This window comes from Lipophrys pholis, assembly GCF_963383615.2.
Source record: "Lipophrys pholis genome assembly, chromosome: 2".
In the NCBI taxonomy this organism is placed as follows: Eukaryota; Metazoa; Chordata; class Actinopteri; order Blenniiformes; family Blenniidae; genus Lipophrys; species Lipophrys pholis.
Genome location: NC_137636.1, coordinates 18,956,909 through 18,974,612, shown reverse-complemented (window position 1 = coordinate 18,974,612; position 17,704 = coordinate 18,956,909). Strand labels below are relative to the sequence as shown.

General features: G+C 39.2%; 1 protein-coding gene across 1 annotated transcript in view; it reads right to left on the bottom strand.

Annotated features, from left to right (window-relative positions):
• The window catches only part of smyd3 (SET and MYND domain containing 3), a 77,448-nt gene that overhangs the window by 12,421 nt on the left and 47,323 nt on the right, over positions 1-17,704 (bottom strand). Inside the window, exons 6-8 of the mRNA XM_080458784.1 lie at positions 7,292-7,359; positions 2,567-2,669; positions 1,858-1,968 (exon numbers count right to left, since the gene is read on the bottom strand). Coding sequence (XP_080314910.1) covers positions 1,858-1,968; positions 2,567-2,669; positions 7,292-7,359 — 282 coding nt within the window. The remainder of the gene's footprint in view (positions 1-1,857; positions 1,969-2,566; positions 2,670-7,291; positions 7,360-17,704) is intronic.

Sequence of the window (17,704 nt, the reverse complement as noted above, 5' to 3'; positions counted from 1 at the left end):
GAATGTTGGGGTACCTAATGAAGTGCTAATGAGAGCGATATCAAGATGAGAATTTTCCAGCAGTGGTAATATAGCTACATATCTTCATATCTCTACAGTTTGAAACTAAACTTCATCCTAGCCTCTATTCAGAACTGGGTTTATCAGAGTACCTCTAGAATTTGGGGAGAGGATAGGATAGAACAATGTGCCAGCATTAATGACCTCAACCCTGGTGAACCTTTGGGAGATCACTTTGATCATTCTGTTGGAAGAAGTAGAAAATGATTTATTAATCCCAGGGGGGAATTCCTCATGTTGCCACATGGCGCCAGAGTGACCAGCCCAGCTGCATGAGCTGACTCTTAACAAATGCAGGCAGAATGGAAGATAGATGAAATGTAGCGTAGGAACCCGAAACATACCAACAAATGACATGAAGACAGGAGAAGCATTAACGCTGTACCAGATTGGATTAGTCATTTTGCTCCAAGTTTCTATAAAATTTTTCTCCATGTTGAAACATTATGAAGACAAAACATAATTCACTTTATTAGGTAGACCTTGCTAGTACCGGGTTGGACCCCCTTTTGCCTTAGGAACTGCCTTAATCCTTCGTGGCATAGATTCAACAAGGTACTGGAAACATTTCGCAGAGAGTTTGGTCCATATTGACATGATAGCATCACACAGTTGCTGCAGATTTGTCGGCTGCACATCCATGATGCAAATCTCCCGTTCCACCACATCCCAAAGGTTCTCTATTGGATTGAGATCTGGTGACTGTGGAGGCCATTTGAGTACAGTGAACTCATTGTCATGTTCAAGAAACCAGTCTGAGATGATTGGCGCTTTATGACATGGCGCGTTATCCTGCTGGAAGTAGCCATCAGAGGATGGGTACACTGTGGTCATAAAGGGATGGACATGGTCAGCAACAATACTCAGGTCGGCTGTGGCGTTGACACGATGCTCAATTGCTACTAAGGGGCCCAAAGTGTGCCAAGAAAATATCCCACACACCATTACACCACCACCACCAGCAGCCTGAACCGTTGATACAAGGCAGGATGGAGCCATGCTTTCATGTTGTTGACGCCAAATTCTGACCCTACCATCCGAATGTTGCAGCAGAAATCGAGACTCATCAGACCAGGCAACGTTTTCCAATCTTCTGTTGTCAAATTTTGGTGAGCGTGTGCAAATTGTAGCCTCAGTTTCCTGTTCTTAGCGGAGAGGAGTGGCACTCGGTGTGGTCTTCTGCTGCTGTGGCCCATCCGCCTCGAGGTTCCACATGTTGTGCGTTCAGAGATGCTCTTCTGCATACCTCGGTTGTAACGAGTGCTTATTTGAGTTACTGTTGCCTTTCTATCAGCTCGAACCAGTCTGGCCATTCTCCTCTGACCTCTGGCATCAACAAGGCATTTGTGCCCACAGAACTGCCGATCACTGGATATTTTTTTCTTTTTCGGACCATTCTCTGTGAATCCTAGAGATGGTTGTGCGTGAAAATCCCAGTAGATCAGCGGTTTCTGAAATACTCAGACCAGCCCGTCTGGCATCAACAAACATGCCACGTTCAAAGCCACTTAAATCACCTTCCTTCCCCATTCTGATGCTCAGTTTGAACTGCAGCAGATCGTCTTGACCATGTCTACATGCCTAAATGCATTGAGTTGCTGCCATGTGATTAAAAATTTGTGTTAACAAGCAGTTGGACAGGTGTACCTAATAAAGTGGTCAGTGAGTGTATTTGGATGATGATGTGATTATGTAAACATAGCTGTTGAGTTACAGTGTTGGTTCGGTGAACACCAGTGGAGATGGAGAGAAAAAAAAACCACATGTGAAGGTGGAAGATTCATTTGTACAACTTACCTTGTCATGAGAGAAGCATCGCTTGCATTGGCAGTGGAAATGATACTGGTCCGACAGCTGTTTGTGACGTTCCTCAGTCAGTGACAACGTCTCAATGTAACTTATATTAAGCTGCAAAGAGAAATAGCTCATTTCAATGGGAAAATATACATTACTTAAACTCTCTGATACACTCTGGTATATTTCATGTATTGCCATCTACAGGAAGAAGAGAAGATCATTCTGAATACAAATATGGGAAGAGTGGAATGAAGCCATCCTGTAGGTGTAACGTGTGCCGTCTACCAGATGGCATGGATGCATCTCATTACATTCAGTCATAAGGGATAAGGAAGTATGAAAAATCTGGAAAAACACTGCCAAGTTCAAATCTGTCATCCCACTTGTGTTGCTGTGATATTCACAGGTTTTAACAATCATTTATTAATACTGTTCATCTATCAAGATATTTTATTCCTACAATCAAATTTAGTCAATAAGTAGATATGATTGTATGATTGCTTAAGAAAATGTATCATGTAAACCTGCCTCAGGCATGTTCTGCTCCATCAATAACAGTGAATAAAGAACATTCAATAAGTATTGCTCATAAAGTATACGAGCATGAAAGCAGGCGCAACATCACAGTCGATGAAAAAAAAAAAAGAGGCAGATTGCTCATTGTTAATGCAGAAAGAAATGCTGTGCATGTGCATTTTCTTCCCCATACCTCCTCTTCGGCGTTGATATCCTGAACAGCTCTGAGCTGCAGCTTCGTTCCCTCAAACACCATCACACAGTTTGGCCTACAGTCATGGTTTAAAAGAGATAAACTGAAACAGAGAGAGCAAACACGGAGAGAAAAATGGAGGGAGTGCACCAGAGGGTGGGAGGAAGACAAGCGTTGGTGAAAAAGAAGAGAACAGATGCAGTAGAGAGGAGAAAGAGAGGGGGAGGAGTAAAAAAATAAAGTGAAACAGAGAGAGGGACACAAGAATATATCTGTGATAATATGCTTTAAAATAAATGCTGCAAATTTCTGAGTCTGATTGCGTGCTTTACCGCTTATGAAAAATGTATGCATATCAAGTCTGAATATACAGAAAAGAAATAAAACATTAAAAAAAGGCTTCATCAAATCATAACTTGAGCTGTTCGAGAGGCATATAAAGTGGCTTGTGCTGGCGAGCGATCAACTGCTTTATTTCCACCTGCTTCGGATTTTATTCACTCACTAAGTCCAGTAATAACTGAAATGTTCATTAATGACAAAATAATTATGAGGGAGAAAAGGTTCACGCTGTCTAGTTTGGTGTGATAGTGGGACGCCGTGTCTCACTTTGTCGATAGAGCAGAACTTGGTACCACATCGATTTTGCCCTGACCGGCGTAGGGTCAAAGAAGATTAAAGAATTAAATAAATACCAATTCACATTAATTGTGCAATACAACTTCTTTTCTTTAATTTTGAAGGTGAACCCTTTATATCCTCGATGAATGTACTTTATGTTTGTAGCGTGCCTTTAACCATTTTGACAGTGTTGACTGGTAATACTAACGTCCATTACCCTCCAACATTGTTGTCCTATCATAGAAACTGTAGGATTTATGCAGAATGTAGAGGGTTTTTTTTAAAAAGAGGTGGATCTCTAAGCACTTACTGAGAACAGTGGTAAAAATACCAAACATACTCATATTCAAACTGAATCTGGTTCATTTAAAAGCTCTCTCCAGTGTAGTAATAGTAGTTTGTAATGTGGCCCCTCAGGTAAATGTTATTGCCCACCAATGTGCCAGGGGGATGAATGCCATGTGGCAAAGTGATGCTGCACATTTACGACTGCCGAATAAATTACACACTAATAGGAAAAAAAAACACACAGTTACTCAACACAAACACAGAGATAGTAATTCCCTGCACAGTACGACAAAATGAGAACTGCTTCTGTCATAACAAATGTCACTCTTTATTTTCTTCTGTCAGTATATATGTCTCTCACGCACGCACGCACGCACGCACGCACGCACGCACGCACGCACGCACGCACGCACGCACGCACGCACGCACGCACGCACGCACGCACGCACACACACACGCACACCCACACAAATAAATCCAGTAACTAGGGGTACACCACGTCTGTCACAATTGTGTCATTTCCCAAATTTATTATAAATACAAATCATCTCAACGCTTATCTGCTCACAGAATTCTTTTGACATCAGCAATGTCATTTTTATATTTTCTTTTTATACACTTCCCCTAAAAGTCTAATACATTCAGTAACTAAGGATTTATCAATCTCAAGAGAGGTTTTTTAGTATGGAGAAACTGTTGTCATAAGATATATTGCAGTGAATCTAAAGTCATTCAATGAGTGTAAACTAATGGGAACAATATTCGACTTGGATAAAATATTTATTTATGCTGAATCACACTTCACTGCGATTATAAATAAGTGATGTACATTGAAACATATATTCACTAAACATTGTGCAGTTCAGGGTAAACCAAGTGAGTGACGATGAAATTAAATCAACTTTTGTTTGAAAAGGAATCTGTTGTATGACTATTTAGCTTTATGTCAGTTTAATGAATTGGAGAATTGTGCTTATATTTGCTGCCTTACACTGTATGACTCGTATGAATCAACTAAAAGCCTCAAACACTGAAATAACACAACCCATGTTAATGTGCCACGATGCAAATTAGACTTTACTGTATTGTGAAGTTGTGCACCTTTCCCCATTCTAAGATTTCAATCAGGCATGTTGGTGTTGAATTTCAATAAAAAGAAAAATGGATTCTCAGACCTCCCTGACCCACAAATAGACATTTACTGTCACTGCACACATGGCTGGGAAAAAATAGTGAAGAGGTTTGTCTCTATTTATGACCTACCTCTGCAATTACTGCTGCTCTCATTTATCATATTCAGCAAAACAATGAGCACAAGAGATAAAAAGTGTGTGTGTGTGTGTGTGTGTGTGTGTGTGTGTGTGTGTGTGTGTGTGTGTGTGTGTGTGTGTGTGTGTGTGTGTGTGTGTGTGTGTGTGTGTGTGTGTGTGTGTGTGTGCGTAAAAAGCTATTGGTAACCCCTGGCTTTGTTCTTCAGAGTCGAAGTTGCAGGTTGAATATCAACTAGACAACAAGCCCTCCAAATGAAGTTCTTATCTGATGGAGAGGAGCTCATTAGAATACTAATTACATTAATTAACTAAACCGCATCTCACATTAACAGTATCTGCACACACGCACTGAAACTAACTTTTACTGCATGTAGAAGCGGGAGAAATATCACATCTCTGACAGCAGACCTGGCAGTACATTTGTCCTGAAGTTCATCTGATATTTAATTAAAGACGACGTGTGAATAATGTCAACTCTCTGATCGCTACATTTCAATTTCTTAGTTTATGGCCGTCTGAGTCTTTGAACTCACTGAGATGAGGTGGTTTAATACTGCAGTAATACAGCAGCACCCAGATTTACACCCAAATCTCATGAAAAGTGAGTCATGAATCTCATGATTTTAACATTTGTAGGAAATGATCACATGAAGTGAAAACAAATTAAATGAAAGTTTTTATATTTTGTTGTTCTAATTAAGAAATGGAACTTACTGGAGTGTTTTCACATTTGTTTCCTCCTCTTGTCTCAATCTGCATCCACTAGTTCTTCACCCAATTGAAATGCAACCAAACCAATAGCAGAGCTGGCTTTGGGTATCGACACAGGCTGGTTGACATAAACACAGCGAGATTAACTAGAATGTGCCTCCGTGTTTTGACACATTTTTACCAGAAATATGAAAATATTACAGATTGAAATGATCAGCCCCACATTGTTTTACAGTGTTTGTAAGGACTAGAGTCACACCCTCTGTATTAACATGAACTCAACTCAAAAAAGTATCTAATTAATGGCCCTTGTTGCCTGCATTTTTCTCTCTTTGTGGAGGTAAAGGTTTGATTCTCAGCTCTCCTTTACACATAGTTAGCCACTTTTCATGGGCACAGCCCAGTGTCACCATCAGTGATACTGATACTACCTGAGGACACTCTTCATTTCATTACCCAACATGGCCATGTGAAATGTGACACAAACAACTTCTTATTTACTGCAATCTCTCCCAAACACCTTTGAATAGTGCACTATCCACAAACATCTATCAGGTCTTTGTACTATATTGTCAGGAAATCTCTTCTCCCCACTTTTATTTCAGTGCACCGCTGTGAGGATTTCACTGCAGCTACACTCAGGTTTAAATTACACTGAGGTGATGTGAAGAGCATGGCTCAGGTGGATTACAACAAGTGAACAATGGTCTGCGTTATCAACTCAGCTGTGAATCATTCTGCTCCTGATGGACCGCCCGAAGGAGTTTACATCATATTTTCAACACGCCAATTAGCGCTGAAACAGAGGAAGACGGAGAATGAAGCAGAGTGGGACGATAAAGTCTGACCTAATGAGAAACAGAGGATCTGAAATACACAGAAGACAGAAAATGAACAGAGCGAGAGAGACGGGATGCACAGAGGTGAAGCCTCAGCAGAGTAATCCCGCCTTCTCTTTAGAAAACCCTCGGTTGCTAGGCAACCCAAAATATGAATAGGCAGGGGACCATCGTGCAAACGGCCCCATCATTTATGGATGAGTTACAACACAAATCAAGCTCAGACACACATGGTTTGGCTGAGCTTTGGTCATACCACTGTGACCATCTGACATCTCCAACACCAGGCAGATAAACTGGCCGTGATTCCTGCTGCGTGTGTGTGCGTGTGTGTGTGTGTGTGTGTGTGTGTGTGTGTGTGTGTGTGTGTGTGTGTGTGTGTGTGTGTGTGTGTGTGTGTGTGTGTGTGTGTGTGTGTGTGTGTGTGTGTGTGTGTGTGTGTGTGTTGGCAACATTAACAACATGTACAACCACTGGCCAAATCCCACCAATTCACCCAGGACTCAAGACAGAGATTACAGAGCATACCTCTCTGCTCTGTGCATGTGCGCATGCGTGTGTGTCATGTTCAGACAGCAATCACATCATCAATCGCATATTGGTTGGAGTCAAACCCCACGTTTCTCTTGAGCCGCCGTCGTGCCCAAACATTTTTTAATATTCTGTCAACATTCATTTTGAAGTTTTTGCGTCACAACAAAAATTGACTTCCTCTTTTCCTCCTTTTTCCCTCGTGCTTCAAAGAACTGTCAGGAAGCTGGCGAGGGGAGTGGGTACGTCTTTGAAAGTGAGCGGGCGAGGGATGGGTGGGGCTGGCAAGGGGTACGGTAATGGGGCAGGTAACTGCAAGCTGCATTTCATTTTTGTGGTATTTTTACTGTATGAGTAACAGGCAAGACACACCATCAAACAAATACTATGAGATAAATTTAATTTATTTAGGCTTTTAAAATATCCATGCTTCTTAGATTGATACTTGTGTGTGTGTTTATTACCTTGGATAGATCCCCACTCCAATCTCCTGTAGCTCTCCATCACTGATGGTGAAACAATTACATGTCACCTAAACAAGAAGAATGAAAAAAAAAGTAAAGTGTGAACAAAAGAGAGAGAGTGGTTATTTGTTAAATTGGCTGGAGGAACAAACAATTGCTTTTAACAAATGTTGTGAACATTTTTACATGCCTGTGGCACGATATTCTGAAATTACCTCCTAAAGAACTCCTTCATTTGTACAAAAATGTAAACCTTTGTAAAATCATAAACATGCCAGTGATATTTTCTAACAATAAGAAAACATGTGATCTTGCAGAAGTCTTGTATGATGAAAAGATTACTGTAGGACACTAAATGTTGCTGAGTAAATGTGAGGATAGCATTTGAAGAGAAAGAACAAAGAAGATAACAAAAATGCATGGAAAATGCTATGAAACCACTTGAGAAAAGATGATTTAACGAGAGTCACTATTATCCTTGGCAACACTAAAGATACCAACAACCACAGAGTCACTAGAAATCCAAAAGCAACACAACACTTGTATTAAACAGCCAGGGGTCTGGAACCACGGCTGCCCACCACCAGGGGGCCTGAAGGTGGCTGGGTCCATATTGTGTTGTTCTGTAGTGGTATCTGTAATGATTACAGGAACTTTGCAGAACTTGAGGTCACTGTTGTAGAAAACACCAAATAGGAAGAAAATATCATGCTGGAGAACTAACTTTATTATATATCTTTACAGTTAATTTTCAAACATGCAGGTTTCCAGAGGAAATCCCCAATATAGTCTGGAAATGCATTTTAGGAATGTGAACGGACACTGGTCCTGGTTGTCGTCTCAAATTCTTCCACTGCAGGGAAAAACGATGTCCCGCATGAGCAGGATCATTTTGAGCTGGTGACATCATTTGGAAACACAACCTTTGAGGTACTTTTGAGTTAATCCAATCAGAAAATCATGGTATTACATTCCCTAAAAGGAGTCTTATTACCGCGACTTACTAAAAAAAAACCTGCAATCCCCAGTAAATGAAATACAAACAGAAGTTACCTGATTTATTAAAAGTCTGAAGGAGTTGTTTGGAGGAAAAATTAATGATAAAGGAATAAAATGCCATCAAGTTGTTAAATAAGTTATCATACTAATTCTCATGTGTCAGTCAGTTGGTAAACAAATATGCTGTTAGTCAGTGAGTGTTAGGTGTCTCACTTTTCAGCAAAGTCTATTAGAAACTGTAACTTTGATCATTTCAGTATACAGTATGTAAGAATCAGGAAGAGGCAGAGATGTGCAGAGAGTCATAGTGGAATCTAAAGTGAACATCAGTAAGATGTTTCCCATCCAAGACCAGAATCAGAACCCATCAAAATGATGTCATTCAATTCTGCCAGATAATGCACAGTGTCAGATTCAGGCCTTATGGGAAATTAGTTTCTTTCTCTTTCTTTTGCTGAACTCATTCACCAGTTTGAAAATCCACCGCTCCACCGCTCTCTTCCACATAAATGCATACAAATGTTTTTTTCTTCCTCTCGCACATACAGTTCATTGTTATTCAGTCACTCTCTCACACATTCATCATCTGTGCCATAAAGCCTGCATTACAGGGGCGAAGAGAGAAATACATCACATACAGCAGCCATATGTTAGAGATGTATTACGCTATATGGAGATAGTACAGTGAAGCATTTTCATTTGATTTCCATTTGATGAAGGCGACGAGGCTCCTAACAGAAGCACACAGATGATAAACATGACGATGTTTAAACTCTAGTGTAATGAGTGCTGTGTGGAAAGTTGCGAGGCTCAGGGGATGGTTTTCACCAGATGGTGGGACTGATCTACCCTCCCTCTTGTTGACGTATCGCCCCTTCAGCCCGATTATTTTTATTGAAGGGCGCGATACAATCGAACTCCCTGATCACAGTGTTTGAAGCGTCTTCACCAGCAGAAAAGAGAAAAATATCAAATAATTGGGTTTTAATATCCAAGTATTGGACAGCTCTTAGCTTTGCTACATCATAGTGTTATTAACACTAAGAGCACAATCATTTTGGTTGATGACAGACTTCCAGATGAATTTCACAGTGAAAGATTTTATTGTTCACAGCTGTTAGAATCCAAACACATGGAGGTCTACTAGTTGCAGGATTTTGCTTTCAAGACTTTGTAATCGAGCGCCAACAAATCCATTTTTTTTTAAATCATGATTCACTCTAAATAGAATTACAATGAAATAGACATTAGGGCCATCCTCTAGTTTGTTTAATCATCACACCATGGTGAAGTCCAAACACCTGTATAATCATAAACAGTTTCCTTTTATTAATATTTGAATGATGCTTAACCCCCTCACAAAAGGTTTTTCAAACATCAGAGAATCATGAAAGAATTGATTGTCTTGATTTCTAAGAGCTTAAAAATTTCAGTTTTTAGAGAACAAAATCAACTCTCTCATTTTGAAGTGCATAAAACCCAAACAACAGACAAAAAAAAAAAACAGAGTTTCAGAAGCTAAAATATGCACATTTGTTTATTTTCATTTGATTTTGAACTATTTTCCAAACCACACATTAAATAAGGACATAATCTCATTACCGATGAAACATTGGAAAGGATTGGGAGGATACTAAGCCCTGAAATGCCACTCTTCTCCATCAGCAATTAATATATGATATGCTTTCATCATCCATGCGTTCTTTAGATGCACGATTCATTCTAGTCTTTTTTAATGGATGCAAAGCATCTTGGGTAACTACAGGTTGTCATGAAGCACTATAAGAATAAACACTGACTGACTGACAAGTGTGCGGCTGTTAAAATGAGTCTGTGAATGCCTTTCTGTCTGTAAATTTATGATAACTAAAGTTCACAGGGAAATTTAAAAGCCAGGTTTTCATCATTTGCATCAAGTGTTTTTTTGAAACACTGATGGGTTTATTTGTGACAAAGGAAAATACCTTTTATTTAGATTTTCAAATGTCCACTTGGATGAAAATAGGTGTTTGAGACCCCCACTGTTCTTACCTGATTAGGAAAGGTGGTGTTGGCTAGTGACAACAGGAATATAGAGAAGGATATTTAAACAGAACAGTGGCTGGGAGCTCCGCTGCGTGTAAATCTCTCTCTATCTCACTCACATATAAACCCACGTCATCTCGCTCTCTGGGGATGAGAATCAATGTAGCAGAACATCCACATCTGCAGAGCCGCTTGGTGTGGATGCCTTTTGCATCCCAAACACACACACACACGCACATCAATAGTTGTTTTTTTTATTGTTTCTACCACTATGTACCACGACATCATCTCCTCTCTCCATGTTAAAGCAGCTACAGATGGTCACATCAGGCTCACACTATGAAGTTACTAGATGGAAAAAAACGTATTCATATACCTTAATGTCAACGGACACTTAAACCAGCTCTTTAGGCTGGAGAAATATCTCTCCATATTGTATTTCTTAATTATTTTCTAACATAGAAAAAAAGAGCACACGAAAAGAGGCTCTGCTTGTAATCAAGGGTCTTCATCAGACCATTTTTTTATTTTTTATTTCTTCACCTGCTTTAAGAACTCATTCTCGTGGAAGACTAAGCAGAACTCTGTTCTGGTTGTGTGTGTACCAACGTACGAATATCTGTGTTAGCAGAACGAAGCTAACACAGATATGCAACATGTGATTTGCTGGATTATATTTACTGCAGGTTAGAGACACTGTCTTGGTCTCACAGGGATGGCAGCTACTTCACCAGCAGACCAGACAGGCATCAAATATTTGCATTTTCAAATCCAATCAGAGCAGAGCTGACAACTCCTACGTATGAGCAGTAAAAATCATGATTTTAATTCTAAGCTCACATGCAGCTTGCATATTGTCATGCAAATTTTAGTTGGTAGGTATTCAAAACCACAGGCTTACACTATTCAGCTTATTTAATGATTTTAACATATCAATTACATTTCTCCTGACTAGTTACTTTTTGCTATAATTTTTTTTTACTAGCATTAGATTATGAATTGTTATATTTGATTTAGTAAATGTTTACTGACCTCTTATTTACTTGCTTTATTCAACTGTTCAACAACATTTTCTACACACAAATACACAATTATTGTCTGTCTGTGTTGGCCAACTTGCACACATGCATATCTTGTAGATGTATACATATGTTTGTGTGTTCATAACTTTGCCTTTATTCATGTTAAGCAATTATATTAAACTACCGGAAAACAATAAAACAAAGATTGACTGATAGATTAAACAATCAATCAATCAATCAGTTATTGAAATGGAATTCATGTTTTTGGACTGTATGAGGAAACCCACACATGTACATCGGGAACATGCAAACAGTCAGCAGGTTTCTCTCAGCACACATTCTCTCAGCTTCCCGGAGCTTTTCTGCCATAAAAAAGAAAAAGAAATCTCTGTGCTCACAAGCCAGGATGCTGCTCTGTTGTTTGTTGACAAGTGATACAAAGTGTCCATTTAAAATCGTCTCGTTTGTCTCCAACATGAGCCAGAACATCCACCAGAGAGCCATCTCTAAATATTTAATGAGGACTGAAGTGGAAGGAAAGTAAATGTGATCAAGTGGTAAACAAATGATACACCACTACCTGAATACTCCTAACTGGAGTTGAAAACAGATGTTTTGGTTTTTCGCAACCATTTTACAACATGAAGCTTTGCCGAGTTCCTTTCTTTAAATGTTTTTTGAGATGACTTCAGAGTAAATTTGAAAACAAGTGGACAACACCATCTGGTGAAAACGATTCGGATAAAAACGACCTGGTTTAGCCATCTCTAATGTGTGGTTGTGGCTGTTAGTAACTGAATATATTTCAGATATGTACATTTGGACAAAACAAGTACTTTGAATATTTGATAGTGAGTTGGGAGTTATAATCTGGCATTAACAAGATTTGTCAATAACATACAAAGCCATTTGTTTCAACTCAACATCTGCAGAATATATAGTACAATATTTTCAATTGGATTCACTTCAAAAACTGCTCTATAAATTGACACTGCAGGACATGCTTCCTGCTTTAGCGTACAGAGCAACAGCACATAATATACCTCCAAAGCAAGGCAGGCATCTCGTCCATCAGTAACCATGGTGATGGCTGTTTCATCCTCAAGATGAGATACAGCAAGAGCCTCCTACAGTTTTACCTGTTTATTTATAACTGCCCGGTTAATAATGAGGAGCCCTTCAAATCTGTGAGTGTGGTTCATGCGAGGTGACACTCCCATGAAGTGTTATTGAGGCGGTACTCATACACGAGGGAAGTACAGAGGGATGTTAGAGCGTCTGGAGAGCTTCATTCGAAGCGTCTCAATTCAATGAACCGCGGTCCACAAAATGACATGAAAGAAGCTCTGTGGTAAATAACGGCAGGTCCTTTAAAGGGGATTACAGCCCCGATGTGGTTCAGATGTTGTCAAATGCACTGTGAAAAATTATTAAATTATTGCATCTGTGTGAAACATAATGATATATACATTTTACTTGTTCATTTCAAGATGGCGCAGAAAAGACGCAACCATTAATTTGTCGTCTTTTATTTTCCAAAATGATTTCAGCTGATTAGAGTTCGATATAATAGTAACTGTGAGATGGAGGAACAGAGACAGATGGGTGAGGGAGGGTTGTGGTGAGCAGCCTGTGTGGGGTGGAAAATAGAAAATAAGATTGAATATGTTGCGCTCCACCAAGGCAAGAAAAACTAAATATGGTGGCAAATTTGGGACTCTATGCTGTAGGTACATGCTAGCAACGAAAAGTCTGGGTCGAAGCTTGTCTTAATTTCTTTAGTCAGATCTCCAGGAATGTTTGAACAATAGTTAATAAGTACAAATTATCTGCTCACATTAAAAGGGACAAACAACAAACACTTATATCACTTTTATAATGGGAATATATACAAGACATACAGTACCCACATATTTTCTAGATTGTTTTCATCGAGATGTATTTCTATGCCGTTCATTTTATTCAACCAGCTGCTATTAATGCTTCTATCTATCTATCATCCATTCATCCATCCATCCATCCAATCATTAATATTGATACATTTTATTTGTCTGGTTTGGAGGGAGTATGCAGACTCTACAAATGAAGCTCCCCACTCTCAACCAATCCACTTATTCTAAACATGATTGCTGTGGGGCGAGAGTGCAAACCACATTATTGTCTTGCCCGCAAATACAATAATGTGAAAACCAGAAATTGTGCAAAGCATCTTCATGCCTTTCCAAGTATCCTCATGAGAAATAAAGGTGATCAAAGCTGTTGAGGTTGTTGCAATAACCCTTTAATAGTAAACTCAGGCTACATTAAACGACAGGAGGGGCAGATTAAAATTACTCCTGTGACACTTTGGAAAGTTATATGAATGCAAGCTCTCTAAATGGATAGGTGGGGGTTTGGGAGTGGGAGGTCCTGACATTTCATGTCGAAGGACTGGATTGGTTTGCTTTGGTCTGTCATGTAGGTTCAAAAAACCAGAGAAGAGAGGGTTTATGTCTTTAATGTTGCTGGAATCTGTTCAATTACTGTCATTCAACTACAAAGACCTTTAATATGAAGACAGATCAAACCCAATTAAAAGCCACATCTGTATGTGTTCTGTATACAGTATATGTGAGGGGGTGGTTGCACTATTAACACTTTGATTAAGTATTTATGACCTAATCACGGGTTTTTCAGCTCTCAATACATAGTCAAACAGAAATACAAATTCAGTGGATAGATGAAGAAAATATTATTATTAAATATCACAGTCTCATTCACTGTGATTCTGCTGCACCTTTTTAGGTTTAAGCAGTTAAAGGTTTGGACACACCCCATTCAGTGTTTTCCAGCAGAGAAAACAAAGCAAAAAACTAAAAACGACACATGAACATTTTTTTTTTGGGGGGGGGGGGGGGGGGGGGTGTAAACTGAATCAAGTCCATCAAAAATTTCACCTTTTACTTATTTCTTTAAAAGCAGAAACATTTTGCTTATTTGACAGAAATTGTACACCCTTATACTCTCAAATAACACAGAATCAAAAAAGTAAAAAAAAACAAAAAAGAAGAAAAGGAAAAAAAGACCAACTTAAAACATGCCTGCACACTTACCTCAATCAGGCCCGAATGTTTATGTTTTTAGTGTCTGTTTGTTGGCCCAAACACTTTGTTACTGATCTGTCACAGAGGTGCACTGCACAGCCCATCAATCATGAGGCCTGATTATCTGGTGTTAAGATACTTGAACTCAGGGAGGCATTGATGTGGGCACTAATCTGAGGTGCAGTTAATTACGGTGACTGAAGCTGGTGACTAATGAACTTCAAACTCTTGGTCTTCCTTTCCTGAGGCGGTGCTCATTAGCAACAGTTTCATCAGTGTCTGATGGTGTTTGAGGTGATACTTCCAGAAACCTTCAAGGTACTTCAATTTTCTAGGCGGATTGACATTTGCATCTAAATTTAGGAGCAAACGGTTGACTCTCCATACTGAGCTGAACTTGCCTCACTGTAACATGTTGCTATAGTTGTTAAAGTCTTAAACTTTTCCATTACAACCACAAATGTAAATGTGTTTTATTGGGATTTTCTGTGTTAGACCATAATTGTGAAGTACAAGGAAAATAATATATAGTTTAAAAAAAAAAAAGTTACAAATAAAAAACATGGCATGCCAAACTATTCATACCCCTTTATTCTGATACCTCTAAATAAAACCCAGTGCAACCAAGTTAGGCTCAATACTTCTGCAAGACAAACATTTCAGTTTTTTATTTTGTAAAAATTTTTTTTTTAAATAAAACGTAGGATCATTTTCCTTCTACTTCTCATTTATGCAGCACGTCGTGTTGCTCCATCACATAAACTCCCAATGAAAAACAGTTACTTTTGTGGTTGTAATGTTACAAAATGTGAAAAAGTTGCAGAAATCACAATGCAACATAACAAAAGGCTTTTCCTGCAGAGTCACCCTGGTTATGTTTGACAAGTTTTTCTCTGTGTGAAAGAGGTTATGTTTTGATGAGATGACCCCGTAAGAGTGGTCACCTCACTGTTCTATAAGCACCAGCTGAAACAAAGTGCACTCGGGTGTGTGTGTGTGTGTGTGTGTGTGTGTGTGTGTGTGTGTGTGTGTGTGTGTGTGTGTGTGTGTGTGTGTGTGTGTGTGTGTGTGTGTGTGTGTGTGTGTGTGTGTGTGTGTGTGTGTGTGTGTGTGTGTGTGTGTGTGTGTGTGTGTGTCGCTGTCAAAAGCTGCAGTAAAATCCCACAATATTATTTTATAGCCTGAGGTCTGAGGTTGAGCCACAATACCATCTGATGGACACGGTTGAACTGTCTCCATGTCAACTCCACTGCTGACTGGACAGCTGACAGTATAGTTTATGAGGTTATTATGACAGTGCACTGCACTACACCTGTATCTCTGTGCACACAATCCTTTTTGCTACAGCTGAGGTTTGTTTAAGCCTGTCAGCTGTCAAAACACCTTTTTTCTCCCTTCATTTCCGGTCACTGCTCTCCGGCTGACTCACAATGGCACATAACACCAACACGCACACTCACCGACTGATCTGTTTGCTTAAAGAACATATATCAATACCTAATCCGATTGTAGCACCTTAGCTATATAACATAATATTAATAATCAATTGGTACTAATATTCGATTCTAGGTCCATTATTTGATTTACTCACGAAGACATTGATTGCCTCAGTAATAATCACAAGAACTTCTTATACGAAATAAAATGAATATATGAAAATGAAACTCTATGAAATTTAGAAGATAATTTCAAATAAAGTGCAAAACAAAACTGTACTTTCTTGAGGAAACCTTCTTTGGGCTGAAAGGGTTAAAGTCTGTTCATTCAAAGTGCAGAAACCTAAAGGAGATGTGTATGCTTTTCCTGTGTGTGTGTGTGTGTGTGTGTGTGTGTGTGTGTGTGTGTGTGTGTGTGTGTGTGTGTGTGTGTGTGTGTGTGTGTGTGTGTGTGTGTGTGTGTGTGTGTGTGTGTGTGTGTGTGTGTGTGTGTGTGTGTGTGTGTGTGTGTGTGTTGTAGTTTGTTCCACATAGTTTCTTTTTCGGTCGAGGCTTTACCTAGAAAAAGGAAGCAATAGAATTCTGCAATTCAGTGATACAGAGCAGGTTTGCCCCTTCTGGTCAGCCAGGGAATCACACCCTTTATATTAATCAGAAAGGGTTTAGTAACCATACTTCATGTAGGTTACAGGATTGTTAAACTATCTTGTTAGTTTGTCAGGTGGCCGAGTGGTGCCGCAATCCACTGCCTGAAAGGGTCTTTGTGTGTGGACTTGACATTTTCTCCGTGTGAATACCTTGGGATTTCTTCCCAGATATGCCAGCTTCTTTCCACAAACCAAAGCCATGAATTCAGAGTCATTGGTCACACTAAATTAGCGACTCTAAAGGTGATTCCAGTATGAGTGTATTTGATTGCCAGCATGTGTTTGTTTATCTCTTCTCTGAAAACACCAGTAGCAGTGTGAAGCAAACACAAAGACTACAAATGGATCTTCTCTAGGTTGTTTTTTTTTTTTTTTTAAATTAGAAAACCACATTATAAGAATGAACCTATAATATAAATGTATTTAGATCTCACTTACATTATAGATTAAATACACAATTATACTTAATATAAATAAACAATTTTAAGAACAACTGGTGGAGGCTGTCTTTCAATCACCATGTTAATGATTTGATCCCCATCACATTCTGTCATTATGACAAAGTGTGAAGTTGCTCTAATAGAGTCTGAGCACATTGCATGGAAGCCCTCAGCATTGGTGTGAATGTCTGGGTGTGTGTGAGAATAGGTGAAATGTGATGGAATATTGAGACTGATTAATAAAAATCCTCAATATCATAAAAGTACATTCACACTACAAATCATAGGCAATACAAAGAGTCAAAAAATGAGAATGACTAAGACTTATATGTACCTCCTTGTTCCCCACTTATAACCCTGCTTACAATAACTACAAATAACAACTGCTTTCATCTAACTATCATCTGCACTTTATTCGTATGGGGAACTTAATCCACCTGTCTAAAAAGGACGCTCCCTGAACATGTCATCAGCTAAAAGAAACTGTAATGGTGTCCTCTCGCTGCTCACTTTTATTTGATACTTAACATCATAAGATTTGCTCCATCCAAATGAAAGGTGTTTAGAATTAATAGTCATTGACAACGCAACAAGAATAATGCAAATGCGCACGCACGCACGCACGCACGCACGCACACACACACACACACACACACACACACACACACACACACACACACACACACACACACACACACACACACACACACACACACACACACACACACACACACACACACACACACACACACAAATCCCAG